This window comes from Sinohyriopsis cumingii, chromosome 6, assembly GCF_028554795.1.
Source record: "Sinohyriopsis cumingii isolate HCF-2022 chromosome 6, ASM2855479v2, whole genome shotgun sequence".
Classification (NCBI taxonomy): domain Eukaryota; kingdom Metazoa; phylum Mollusca; class Bivalvia; order Unionida; family Unionidae; genus Sinohyriopsis; species Sinohyriopsis cumingii.
The window spans coordinates 116,952,052-116,967,309 of NC_142966.1; the positions used below are offsets into that span (position 1 = coordinate 116,952,052).

General features: G+C 34.8%; 1 protein-coding gene across 2 annotated transcripts in view; it reads right to left on the reverse strand.

Annotated features, from left to right (window-relative positions):
* LOC149797806 (serine/threonine-protein kinase PLK4-like) overlaps positions 1 to 15,258 on the reverse strand; it is a 58,247-nt gene that overhangs the window by 21,604 nt on the left and 21,385 nt on the right. For both annotated transcript variants that reach the window (XM_089962790.1, XM_089962789.1), the window contains exons 7-11: positions 13,291 to 13,523; positions 10,910 to 10,971; positions 9,786 to 10,057; positions 5,609 to 6,728; positions 2,469 to 2,608 (exon numbers count right to left, since the gene is read on the reverse strand). In XM_089962790.1, the coding sequence (XP_089818916.1) occupies positions 2,469 to 2,608; positions 5,609 to 6,728; positions 9,786 to 10,057; positions 10,910 to 10,971; positions 13,291 to 13,523 (1,827 nt within the window). The remainder of the gene's footprint in view (positions 1 to 2,468; positions 2,609 to 5,608; positions 6,729 to 9,785; positions 10,058 to 10,909; positions 10,972 to 13,290; positions 13,524 to 15,258) is intronic.

Genomic DNA, 15,258 nt, shown 5'->3' on the forward strand with positions numbered 1-15,258 from the left:
GTATTGTTGTTGAACAATGACTGGAACAGAACTATTTAAGTTGTAGGGATGGAGAGATCTGCTGTTGTAATCAAACATACTACTCCCAGTTTTTACTCTGTAATAGTGCAAAGTAATAGTTACCAATGTTGACTTCTTTTATTAATTTCTGACTGTCATTTAGAGCATGATGTCAATTGTTGTTTCGGAGATCACTTTTTACCCCACCCCCAATTTGAATGGTTTACTTTCAAACTTGGTTGAGCCAGTTTTGTACCTGATGAATTGATCATCTCATGTATATTACAAGGTCAATACCCATGTACAAATTTCAGTTTAAAATTTTTTTAAGCCTAAGCATTAGTTTCTTTTTTTAAAAACCTAATGTCTGATTTATGCATTTTATTGTGGGTAAGTAATAAATCTGAGACTTTAGAATATATGAATGCACTATTTCACAAGTTAATGTGAGTGTATGAGCTAGAAATTAAATATTAAGATTTTAATGGAATCTAGCAGAAAAATTCTAGAAATTATTTTTTGTGTGCACATTTTAAATTCAAATACTATTATGAATACAATGAGATTGGCTGGTGAGTACGCGTACTCTGTTTACACTATTCAGTTGCCAAGTTTCTTATACATGTATATGTATATACCAACATAGCTTGAAATTTACACTAATCTGTTATCTTGCAGTTTGGTGGTTTTGTTAATGGATCCCTAAAACCCAACTGTCACTAATCCAGTAGGGCAGTGAAAATTACTGTCAGTTGCTATTATAACACTAAAACCCAACCATCACTAATCCAGTAGGGTAGTGAAAATTACTGTCAGTTGCTATTATAACACTAAACCCCAACCATCACTAATCCAGTAGGGCACTGAAAATTACTGTCAGTTGCTATTATAACACTAAACCACAACCATCACTAATCCAGTAGGGAACTGAAAATTACTGTCAGTTGCTATTATAACACTAAAACCCAACCATCACTAATCCAGTAGGGCACTGAAAATTACTGTCAGTTGCTATTATAACACTAAAACCCAACCATCACTAATCCAGTAGGGCACTGAAAATTACTGTCAGTTGCTATTATAACACTAAAACCCAACCATCACTAATCCAGTTGGGCACTGAAAATTACTGTCAGTTGCTATTATAACACTAAAACCCAACCATCACTAATCCAGTAGGGCACTGAAAATTACTGTCAGTTGCTATTATAACACTAAAACCCAACCATCACTAATCCAGTAGGGCATTGAAAATTATTGTCAGTCACTATTATAACAGTTAAGAATAATTGTGAGGTAGCATTCCCTTTAATGGTTAACTGATCCGTTTATTGTGCTAACTGAGTATCTACCATCATCTGGCACTTGACGAGATACAATACTTGCAGCTCAAATGGACAGGTATTAGTCCACTCATTCCCTCAACAAGTAAATTAGTGTCAATATTGTCACAACAGCAGACTGTGGCAACTTTCGCTGTGCAGACAAAGTGGCTTAAGATAAAATGTGTGAGATAGGTTCTAATTATTTGCTTTCAGAAAGCTAGACTTGTGTAATTTTGCAATTTAAGGATTATTTACGTGACGAATATTTGGGAGTCCCTGAAGACTTGATTGTCAATGTTTACTGTTTTAATGGGGGGGGGGGTTAACCCTAAAAACAATGAAGTGTGAGCTTTAGTAGTGCTGCAATTAGTATATAAAGTGTTTGTGTATACACTGTGTTTAATTAGTGTACACAATTTAATTAGTGTATATACAGTTTTTAATTAAGTCTCATTATTCTGTTTCATTTTTGGTATAATTAATACCTAAATACTTTGTTTTTTGTTTTCTTTCTCTCCTTATCTCATCAATTTAACATAGAGTTGAAAAGACAGACAGTGTTTACTGTATGCAAACATGTGCAATGAAAAAGAGAAAGCATTTTATAATACTTTTCTTTCAAAATGGAATAGAAGAAGAAAAAAATACAGAAGACAATATTTCATTACAGTAATGAAGTTGAATGATTAAACAGCTGAGCTATCTTGATCATTAGGAATGTAACAGTTAAGAAAACCAAGGTGTGCAGGGGAAGCATTTTGCATGTGGCCGATTTTGGTTGGATTTATAATTCCTTGACTGAAAACAAAACATCCACCAAAACTGGTACCCCACAAATATTCACAAAACTACAGTGCTTGAGTGGGACAGATAGTTTTTTCTTACTCCAGACATCAGAAAATATACATCATGATCCAGCTAATCACCACGAGTTTACATATATTATGTATCAATAAGGACCATCTTTGTTTCCATAAGGAATAATTTACAAGTCACAAAAGTAAAACAAATTAAAATGTGAAACTGTTTTACATTATTTTTTCTTAATTTCATTTTGTGAAATAGTATTCTTGGTCTGTAAAGTGTTTTGCACAAATACGTTGTCTTCAGAAATATACTCTACAGATTTTTTACAACATTTACCTGGCAGCGTACTGATACTTCTTCCAGTATTTTTCTGGCAGTTCTTCATATGTATAGGACTTGACTGGGATACTGGGTGGTGTAATGGGTCTGTCTTTCACAGGCTCTCCCTTACCATTGTTAGGCTGGTATACGTTTATCTGCAATGGTAAATAAATCTCTATGATCAAATGCACATGAGTGTGTAAACCATGTTGCATTTTTTACTAGCATGAAGTGCTGCAGAATGTAGCAGTGTTGTTCCAAACTTTCCAAAAAAATGGATCCCGTAGTGCCCCCTTAGGACAAATTTATCGGGAAACTTTCAGGGGATACTGCCTATTATTTGACTATTTATTCTGAACTTACTGCTTGCTTAATACATTACCATAATTTTCGACCTTAACTTCTTTTAAATTGCTGCTTATATTGCAAAGGTTTATATGCACCTTTTATGATGCAGTGTAAAGGTCTACATGTGCCTTTTATAATGCACTGTAAAGGTGTACATGTGCCTTTTATGATGCACTGTAAAGGTCTACATGTGCCTTTTACAGTGCATCATAAAAGGTGCATGTAGACCTTTACAGTGCATCATAAAAGGCACATGTACACCTTTACACTGCATCATAAAAGGCACATGTAGACCTTTACAGTGCATCATAAAAGGTGCATGTAGACCTTTACAGTGCATCATAAAAGGCACATGTAGACCTCTTATGATGCAGTGTAAAGGTCTACATGTGTCTTTTATGATGCACTGTAAAGGTCTACATGCACCTTTTATGATGCACTGTAAAGGTCTACATGTGCCTTTTATGATGCACTGTAAAGGTCTATATGTGTCTTTTATGATGCACTATAAAGGTCTACATGCACCTTTTATGATGCACTGTAAAGGTCTACATGTGCCTTTTATGATGCACTGTAAAGGTCTACATGTGCCTTTTATGATGCACTGTAAAGGTCTACATGTGCCTTTTATGATGCAGTGTAAAGGTCTACATGTGTCTTTTATGATGCGCCTTTTATGATGCAGTGTAAAGGTCTACATGTGTCTTTTATGATGCACTGTAAAGGTCTACATGTGCCTTTTATGATGCAGTGTAAAGGTCTACATGTGCCTTTTATGATGCACTGTAAAGGTCTACATGTGCCTTTTATGATGCACTGTAAAGGTCTACTTGTGCCTTTTATGATGCACTATAAAGGTCTACATGCACCTTTTATGATGCACTGTAAAGGTCTACATGTGCCTTTTATCATGCATTGCAAAGGTTTATATTCACTTATATGATGCACTGCAGAGGTTTATATTTACTTTTATGATGCATTGCAAAGGTCTGATGCACTGCAAAGGTTTATATTCACTTTTATTATGCATTGCAAAGATGTGGGCCCATGATTTTGGAGGAAAAATCAGATAAATTGGGAATTACAACTGTAATAATTACCAATGAAAAAAAAACATCACTGGGAGGTGGAAGCTATCAGAAATATGAGGACCTTTTTTAAAGTTTGCTTGCCCACCACCCACACACCAAAGATTAAAAAGCTATATTGTTCTATATTCATCGAACTGAGGAACTGATGCCAAATATGAGCATCCTCCATCATGTTGATGGAGTTCAGTTGCAAGGAAGAGTCTACTGTAGCTATGAAAATGTAACCTTTAAAATGCCACTCAAAAGGACAACATAGTGATGAGGGATTGACTGATGCAGTTTTGTGCAATGTCAAAATTGTTACTGTAGTAAGAACTGTCATCAACTGTCTGCATCATGACAGTATTTGCATTTCATGCCTTTTTTTCTCATAAATCCAGCAAAATCTGAAAATATCATGATTGCCTTTTTTGTTTCCTGTCAGAAGACTCAACTGAATTATCCAGTGAAACTTCTTTTTTCAAAGAGCACACTTACTCATCAATAACTGCAACACGTTCACGGTCACTAACCCATTTACCAAAGTACGTATCAAAGTGTCTTAGAGCATATGTTTTGCCATGCTGTTTCTTGTTGTAGACGAGTCAATGATAAACTGTAATAATATATGCAGCAACTCAAACTTTCAAACATTTGAAAAACTGTACCATTCTAGCAATTCATTATTTGACTCTGTCACTATACTGATTCCTAGTGCAATTATGTGGCACTATTGATGGATGCATGAACTGACGAATGGATTGACATGACATCAGAAAATATCAGTGAAAGCATGGATTTAGTAATAATCAGCAAAATAATTCCATTCTGGTGAGATCTAAAGTGAACAAAAATTCTTAACTGTTTTTCTTTACCAACTTGCCATTTCATCAATTACAGCATGGTTAAGTTCACATTGTAAGTCTGAAAATGTCAATTTTTTAAACCTAGGGAATAATATGAATATTCTAATGATTCTTGACGTCGATTTTTCTTAATAACTGTGACTATTACACTCATTCTGCAAGGACACAATTATCTTGGATGCAAAGTAATGATAATATACTGATATCTAACAAAAAGGATGCTTACCTCCAATTAAAATGTTTACATAAAATCTGGCTGTGATACAGGTGTTGGTATCTAAGCAAGCTGATCTCATACTGTATGATTCAAATTTCCATGTGATTCACAATTCTTTGCAATTCATATTTCTAAATGAAGGCCACAGCATCTATGTTGCATTCTGCTCCAATCACTATTGCAAAGCTTGTAGCCTTGACCCAAAATCAATGACATGAGTGTACATGTTGTAGCCTTGACCCAAAATCAATGACATGAGTGTACATGTTGCTGAATGAATTGCCCTTAATTCAAAAAGAAAAGTTCCATAAATGAACAAAATCCCTAAACCGGTTCTGAAAATAAAATTAAATTAAAAATTTAACACAAAACATTTAATAACAAAAGAACCCTTTGTATCTAGTTTCTTTTTTAAGTTAGTTCAAAACTTCAACACTGAGGTAAATTTAGTTTGTGGACTAACAAACAGATGGACATGACTGCCGACTCGTAGTATACATTGCAGTGCTCAGCACTGCCAAGGAAGGCTCAACAAAAAACCTGTTTAAGAAGATAGTTCTGTTGGAAAAGAAACTTATTTTTCACTTTTCCACAAACCTGGGCTTGACAAATATTCAAATCATAAAGGATAAAAACCATGTATAATGTACTAACCTGATTTCCATCAGAAGAAATCATAAACACTTCAACAACTTTCTCCTCTTTATGTTTCTGCTTCAAAAATTCTAAACAAACTTCCCCATGATCAAGAATATTCACAATGGCATTTCGTGTTCTTTGTCTAATTGATCGTAACCGCCTTGAACAAAGAGGTGAAACTGCCCTTTGAATCCCTTCTACAGATCTTTCCTCTTGTTTTCTACTCCCTAAAGATGCACCTTCTAAATGTAAAGAACCCTTTTTGGAATTACAACCAAGTTTTACAGCACAGAGATTAGAATTATTCACAGTTGCATCAGCATTTTGAAGCATTTCTTTTGATTGAAAATGCTGGGGTTGACTGTCGTGTAAATCGTCTAGATCATCAGCTGAGCTACTCCTTGCTGTTCGGAGCTTCCACTGCCGATTATCAATATTTAGCTCCTCTACGGAATTAGATCGATCATACTGGGCCCGATGTTTAGCCCAGCTACCATCACTGTAGTTTTGAAGAGTCTGATGATAAGCATGATCATGTTCCGGAAATTCTGCTGGTCGTGAATACTTTTCCGTCAGACTATGTGGCCGGGATGACAGTTCTCCCTCAAAATGTAGCACCTTTTTTGTATTCTGTAAACTGAATTCATCCTGAGATGACACATCTGATGCTGTACTAATGGATGGCTGTTTGAGACTGTTCATTAACTCAACAGCACTGCCATCTGACAGACACTGACCCGAAATTGTTAGACCTTTTTGGTCATTACTGTGAAAAGAAGCACTACATGACCAGCCAGATGAATTAGAACCTGAAGGTGTTTGAGAACGTTCCTGATATTTGGCTGGATCAAACTGAAGAGTCCGCAAATCTCCTTGTCTAAAATTATTCCCTAAACTTCGATAGTCTTCACTGTCATTATAATTAGAACCTTTGCTACCATACCCAGTGTCAGAAGAATGTGAACCCCTATGAACAAGGTCTGGAGTCTGTGGGACAGTTTTGAAAGTATTATCCACAAACTTTTGATTCTCAGGAAAAATTCTATCTGAACTTTCTGTCCTTGGTGATTGTGCAAAATCTTCACATTTCCCATTTGCTCTGTTTATCATTTTCTGCCTTGCCATTTCCCTCTCACTGGAAAATAAACAGTATAAAATTAATCAGGTTATCTGATAGAAATCTAGGGGATAACAACTCCAATGCCCAACCGCAAACCTGCCAACCCTAACAAGACCTTTTCAGTAAGGCAGTCACTATTTTTCCATAAGCTAAACCAATTTCATGTAAGGTTTAATGAAATATCATGTATGGCTATTGTCAACTTGGAAAACATACATTTGAAAAGTTCAGAAGTGTGTTGTGATGCACTGAAAGCAAATATTAGTTTCAACTAAAGATTTGGTAAAGTAAACTTGGACCTTAATTACATCCAACTGTTTCAGAAGCTGCAGTTCCAAACCAATGGAGCTCAACGGCTTCTTGCTAAATCCAGACCTGCCAACCCCAGCAAGTCTTTCTCAGTAAGGTATTCAATAAGTTGGACAACTTTTCAGTAAGGTGTAACAAAATATCATGCACTGTTATTGTCAATCTGGAAAACATGCATTTAAAAGAAGTGTGCTTCAAGATTCATGCAACAATGTAAATGTTGTGTTCAACTCAGAGGTTTGTAAAGTTAACTTGAACCTTAATTACCTCAATAGTTTCACAAACTGCATTTTCAAACCCTACAGAGCTCAATGGCTTCTTGATACCTCTCAATCTGATGTATTCCTTAAAAAGAAAAAATTTCACATGGGCCATGGCAATGGCTAAAAGTTAACTTGAACCTTAATTACTTCTAGTAGTTTCACAAACTGCATTTTCAAATCCCATGGAGCTCTATGGCTTTTTGACGTCTCTCAATTTGATGTATTCCTTAAAAAGAAAAACTTTCACATGGGCCATGGCAATGGCAATCATATTCCTGACATGTGGCGTACTTAAATCAACATATGGTGTCCACCAAATATATTTGTTGCCCTTCCTGACCTTTACCCCCAAAAATCTGAATATTCCCTTTAATTCTGCTGTACTATTAAAACTTTTTAAGAGCTTTATGGTCCTTTTCATCCTAACATGTCTCTTGTTGGATGCCATTTTGAAAACAAAATAAATAAGCAACAGCTTGATCATGCAGATGTTTATCATCACAAAATACACTGAGTTTAAAGTATGTGCGGTACTCTGGTAAAGTCAGCCAGTTCCCTGACCAATTCCACTGAATCTTATATGAAACTCTGATCCAAATCAAACACAGACAAACCAGATTTTACTGCAAACAATCTCATTTCTGTAATTTGTGCTTTTATTCCGTAAGTCTGTATTTTATGGGTGATTTCTGTAAGACTTACGGCAAAATAGTAAGGGTTGGCAGGTTGGTAAATCACTCAAATGAATTGCTGGGGATTTTTAATTTTCATATGGTGATGTCAATCATTTCTCCTGCCTAAGACATAATCAATTCAACATACATGATGTCCAATAAATGACACTGTTGACTTTCCTGTTTTTCCCCAAAGAATCTGAATATTCCTCTTTTATAATTCTGCACAGATAGTCTGAACTTTTAATGAGGCTGACTGGTCCTTCTGCCTTCAAGCAATATGTAAAGTAGCTTTTAAAAGAGCAGATACACAGGCCCAGTCTTTCAAACCCGAGATTTTTTCAATTGTTGAATGATATTTCGAGAAATGCTATAAGATAAAGCTTGACCATATTAGCATTTTGCATGAAAAACAGAGGCTGATTAAAGCGTCAGAAGTACTCCTGTAATGTCTGGTTCCCTAATCTACTGAATCTAATATAAAACCTGGACAGGCCAATATCAGGATCTGACAAAAGTGATTGTATTGTCATACACTAAGATCACAGATTTATACTTTCCCTGGCTGTGACTCTATAGTATGTGTCACTGCCTAGTTATATATATATATATATATTCTTCAAGTTTCATTTAGCTCTCTTCAGTGGTTCAAAAGTTCAACCACAGACAACAATATAATCCCTTGCTTTGAGCTTCACCATAAGGCAAATGGGGACTAAGTGAGTGGGTGGGGGAAGCTATGGTATGTTATACAGTTTATAAATTATATATATTTGTTTAGTTACAATATCTTTTGTTGATCAAAAGTTATACTCCATACAAGTCACAGAACTACATTTTTTCTTGACATTACCTTGTCCTGGAGGCACAAAGCATGACAATCATGCAACACGCTATGCTATACATTACTAAGTTATGAGTCTAGGCATGTAAATGTTGACAGACAGACAACGCCATTGCAAAAATACCAGACATAAAATGGGTGTATATAATCATTCTTGGCCTTGTAAACTTGTGTGTAACTAGATGAATCTTTGCATTTAAAACAAATGCCTAATTTGGAGATGACTTTCCATGCAACATTTGTTCTGACCTAAGGGGTCACTACTTGAATTGTCACTCCCTGAATAAAAATGATTAACACAAAAATATTTTCAACCAAGTCTGCAAGACATGTTCAAACTCTATGCATAATTTACACCATAAAATCCCAAAACTGAAAATGACACTGAAATCTTAAATACAACTAAAACTGTATTCATGGAACACAAATGACCTGCCATTCCTAAGTTTTAAAATTATAAAATACAGACTACAGGAACCAATTTGGGCAATGGAGTGTTGAATTCAGTATTGAAGATCCAAGTTCATGAACCTGTTACCAAATGTAACCATGGTACATACATATGCAATAGTTCACAAACCTCCAGCCAAATGTACACTAAAAGCTGACTTAGCAAACATCTTATCAACATATATTAATGATAATCTATCATGAGGGAATATAATCTGGGACAAGGCCTGCCAAGTCCTTTGCACAAATCTTGCATTCCATGTTAGTTAGATTTCCTCAACTACAGCACATACACTGAGACCATTTATCTCACATACATTGAGACCATTTTTCTCACATATGATGTCATTATCTATAGCACTTAAAATTACCTACATCAAACACCAGACCAAGACAGACTTCTCAAGCCTGAGGCACTCTCAGATGAACTCTTTCCAGGAGGTGAAAAAGAAATATTTAACTATGTGGGATAACATTTACATTATCTGTAAGGGGATCAGCTTTCAGTATCTTTAAAACAACACAATCTTACCTATCTCTTAATCTGACTGGTGGGGAGGGAGGATGTCTGACCATAGGGCTGGACATGAGAGGGGGACCTTTCCTTGGCATTACAAACTGATTTTCCTCCCCTGACCTGTCACTATCCCCATAACTTCTCTCCTGATCCTCAGGAATTTTCAGTGACTTCAGATGCAGTGCAGGCATGGGACGTGGTCTGAATCCACTTGTAATCCTAGAGTTCAAAGTTGTCACAGTTGACATGGTCCCTCTTCCACTGTCTATGGAGACTTCTGTCAGATTCTGAAATTTGAACAAGTAATTTCTAATTACAACAACTTTTCTTTCTAATATTTGCACACACTGAAAATGTGTTTAGCAAGGCATTGAAAGATTTTGTTCCCCAACTTCTAAGCAGTAACAAGTCCAACATAACAAAGCAATTAATGAAAGGTATAACCTGGAGAAAAAAAAGGTAGTTTGTTTTCCCAAACTAACAAAATTTAATGTTCTAAACTAGTTGATGAAAATTTAGCAAACACTGACACACTGAAATGTATCTGGGTCTATAGCTATATATTTTTCCACAAAACGCACTCAAATATCTACAGGATTTTGTTGCACACAAAATTGGACAGGCTTTTTCAAGTTACAAATGCTCATTTTAACCCATACAACATGTTAATATACCAATGCAGATTATATTTTGTTTTCTTCTAAACTTTATTAAACAGAGACAGAAAAATCCAATGCCAATGCAGTCAATGACATCCAGGTTTTAGCTTTGAGCAACCAAGTATATCAGTCATACAGATCAGTTCAGCATATAGAATTGTTAAAATTTATTATTAATTTTTTTTACTATGATAAAAAATCAATTAAATGTACTTCTACCATGAAAAAGCATGTATAAATTCATGTATCATCAATGTATCAATACTAAGATTTCCTATTTATGACAGCATTAAACTTTGATAAGCCAAACATTTGTCACTGAAATTCTCTGCCTCACCCAAATGATTCCTTCATGTGTATAGCATACACGTGTGTATGACATTTACAAACTGGAAACAACCAAACGGCCTCCAGCAAAAAGATCATGTCACAGGGCACTTTAGTTTTCAAAGTTCTACTGTATTCAATACAATGACCAACCTGATTTGAGCTCTTCCTGTAACCCATTTCTCCCTTCAACATGAATGGATGATTAAGAACCTCTGAAAAATAAAAAATAAATTAAAAAGAGATGCGGTGAACTCCAATAAGGATACTGTGATACCTTCCATCTGTGCATCAGTCTATAAAAAAAACCTCCTAAAGCACTTAGTGGAAATTCTGCGGGGCCCCGAGTGGTCTAAAGCGCTCACCGTTCCGGATCACTGCCATCTCACCTCTGGCTGCGTGGGTTCGAGTCCAAGGCTCGGCTAACGTGAGTACATGGGAAAGCCTGCCAGTAGCTTCTCGTGGGTCGGTGGTTCTTCCCTGGATTTGCCAGGGTTCTTCCTCCACCAGTTATACTGGCCGACATGTATAGCCTATCTTGTGCTGAAAAATGGCGTTAAACCCTAGAACAACAACAACAAGAAGTGGAAATTCTGCAAATTCCGTACATACATTTCCTATGTAACAACCATCTGGGAGAAGTGTACACTATGTACATCTGAGGTCAACGATCAAATATCAATGATTGGGGTTGGAACAGTGCCAATTTTGAACGTTTAACAACCAAACTTTTAACATCATACCACACAGTGAAGACATGCAATATTTGTGAAAGATTTTATTTGGTTTACAACCACTGGGTCAAGCACTGAAAGGGTGAGAAGATATGAAAGACAAGAATTCCATGGGTTGATATACAGCATGATCCACTGTGGCACAATCTAAAATGAGATGGCACATTATACACAAATCACATGTTTAATAGTTCTCAATGTAGATAACTAAAATAACTGTGTACAAGCCACTTCTCTTCTTTCAGTTACAGTGACCTTGACCTTAATAGGCTTCTTTTTGCCCCAGGTGCAAACTATCCACAAAGTTTGGTCCATGTATGTGATCTAGAACTAATATAATTATACAAAAAACTATTGTTCTTCTTTCAGTCACAGTGACCTTGACCTGTGAACAAGAAATCAACAAGGTTTTTTCATACATCAAATGTGTGGCATCCACTTAATATATAAAGGGTGGATAACTCAAATTAGTACGAAGAAACAAAATTGGATAGAGTCAGACTGGGATAAGTATGGATAGACATCATAACATGGCAGGTGTATAAAAGCTTTGTAAGTCACTTGAGCATGAAAAGTGGGTTACTTTTGTCCATGGTGAGTACTATCCCCAAAATGAATACAACCATCAAGTTTCGTGACTATACATACTACAGTGTCAGAGAAATTGCACTAAATGCAATACTTTGATATAACCACAGAAGCATAAAGAAGTCAAATTGCATATCAGAACCAACAAGACCATGGAATGAATGTGTGTGGAAAGTTTCTTAACAATCCTCCAAGCAGTTTAGGCAGATTAGCAACAACAAACTTCAGATATCCCAGAAAGCTCTCCAAGTCATTGACCAGTACAGTTAAAAATTAATATTAGTCACTGATGCATTAAAAGGAGGCCACTGTGACCCACTTTTGCACATGGTGAGTAGTATACACCAAGATGAACAAACACATCTAGTTTCATGACTACACACAAAAGTGAGAAACTGAGATAAATGCAAACACTTAATGTGACCATTGGAAAAATAAGCCCTGTCTCCAGAGATGCCAACCCCTACAACAGCTAATAGGAATGTGGGTGTTGTATAATAATAATAATAATAATAATAATAATAATGAGGACTTTGTGTAGCGCCTAATCTTTAGAAGCTCTAAGCGCTTTACAACATTAGACAACACCTATAAGATAAAAAACACATAATGATATGATTACAAAAACAAACACCATGAAATTAGAAAACATTAAAAAAACATGCTGAGAATATTTAAGGTAGGAAATATTATTAGGTCTTTAGGTATAATGAGAATGATGGGCATCTGTGTCTCACCTAATGCTTTGCTGGTGAGAAGAATAGCATCAGGAATAGACTCACCGTTTAAGAAATTCTGATATTTAATATAACCTAAGAAAAATTAACACTAAAATTCTCAGATCTCTGCCGGTCATCACTTTGCCTATTCTGATTCCATTGTATAATTTTTAAACAAAACTAGAATTTCTTCATATATAATAGTTGCTCTTACAGAAATGAAGGAAGTATTGTTACTGATTCTTAATCACTTTACTTCCTATAATTTATGCAAAGTCTGAAAGTGGGAAAAACTGCAACTTAATCTCAAAATAAAACTTAATAAATGGATATAATTACACGCCATGTAATTTAATTATAATAACACAACATCTAATTTAATTATAATAACACACCATGTAATTTAATTATAATAACACATGCAATTTAATTATAATAACACATGTAATTTAATTATAATAACACAACATCTAATTTAATTATAATAACACACCATGTAATTTAATCCTTTCCTTAGGATTTTTCTTCAGAATGCATTCTATCAGATCCTTGGCTTCTGATGACAGGTGATCGGGGAGCAGGAAATCTCCATTTATGACTCGATTTAATGTACTTTTAACTGCATCAGTGTCAAAGGGAGGCTTGCCCACAAGAAATGTATAGAGCATGCAGCCCAGTGACCAGACGTCTGCCTCTAAACCATGTGCAGATCTTGTTGCAACTTCACTGAAAAAGTATAAAAAATTTAATCATTAAAGTGCAGGGGTGGATAATTTTGCTGCTGGCAGCTCAGTATAACTAAATATTACATTTTGGCAACCAAGTGTCTCACAGCCCTGTCAGGCAACTTGATTTTGATAGCTACAGATTGTTATAACTTTGATTAAAGCAAAAACAATTAAATGAGTCCCACATGTTTGTTTGCTGTTATGCACACTCAAATCCAAATAATGATTTGTTGTGTGTCATTAGTAACTGAAATTTAATAAAATAAAATAGTATTCAACAACATTTGTAAGCCTGGCATGGTGGCAACCAGTCTGCTTTTTACTAAATATCCAAAATTGAACTAAGTTTGCAATTAAGATGAGTAGTTCCATGAAACTGAATCCGATATATAATAATCCCCATACAAAATGTCAGCCAGTGATTCACAGCAGACTAATGATCCCCATGAGGTATATATTTACTTGATTATGCATATTAGTGCACTGTAAAACAATTGCTCAATAAAAAGACAGGTGCCTGGAATATATCTTAACACAGAGAATCACATTATATATTGTCAAATTAAACAAAATGAATAATTTGATTTTACATTGGGCAACATAATCAATTTAAATGTAATTGGAATTAAGATTAAACAACCGTGCACTGAACATTTTTTAAACCTACTAGTCCAAGCAATACAAAATCAGTTAAAAATGTATATTTAAAAACTACTTCTCCATGCAATACATAAGCTGTTAAAAATGCATATTAAGCAATACAAAATCAGTTAAAAATGTATATTTTAAAAACCTTTCATCCAAGTAATACAAAATCAGATAAAAACTATATTGGGTGGTGTGCATTTTCTTGTGCTATTCTTAGCTGAATATCATATCTGCACTGTCTCTGGATGATACTTATTGTTAAAGGATTAAATCACAATTTCAGAATCACAATCAATGTCCTGCTTACCTTTAAATATCTCACCATTTTTAAATCTAATCAAATTTCCTTTTCAAAACATTGGAACATGTTTTGAATCTGATCATACATCTTATAACGTGGGCCTCTCTTTCAAAGAAGTTTAATTTATAGCCTTGGTAAGAATTCAAATTTTTGGATTATCTCTTACCATTAATAATTTTTATAGTTTCCAAACACACTTCTTATTTTATCACTATGCCAAAATAATTGTGCACATGTGTGTACCATCAGTAAAATATTAGTGTTCCATGGGTTTTAAGTTGCAAGTAAAGGAACTCCATTTTGGGTTAGTGTTTTCATGGTTATGTTTGTTAAGTTTTGCACATGAAGATATTGCTGTAATTATGTGAATCTCTTTTCTTGAATGTATTTGTCCTTTACAGCTGTTTTCACTTTTGATGCAAGATTAAAACGAATGCTCATTTTTATACAAGCACAAGCTTAAAGAATAAATAACATTTACTTCCATAATTATTGACAGCATATTTTTGTTTTGTAATTTCATGGTATTTGTTTTCTGTGATCTTGTCATTGTATATATTTGTATGTGTTATGTAATACTGTAAAGTGCTTAGAGCTTCTACAGATTAGACAATACACAAAGTCCATATTATTATTGTTATTATTATCTGTTTTGGATGATAAGATTTAAAGTTGAGATAGTTTACTGTATCAGTTAATTATTTATTCATTATTATTTGAGCTATTATATATGAGTTGTTTTTGTGCAGTTGTGCTAACTAGCTTCCTGTAAAAGAAAATCTGT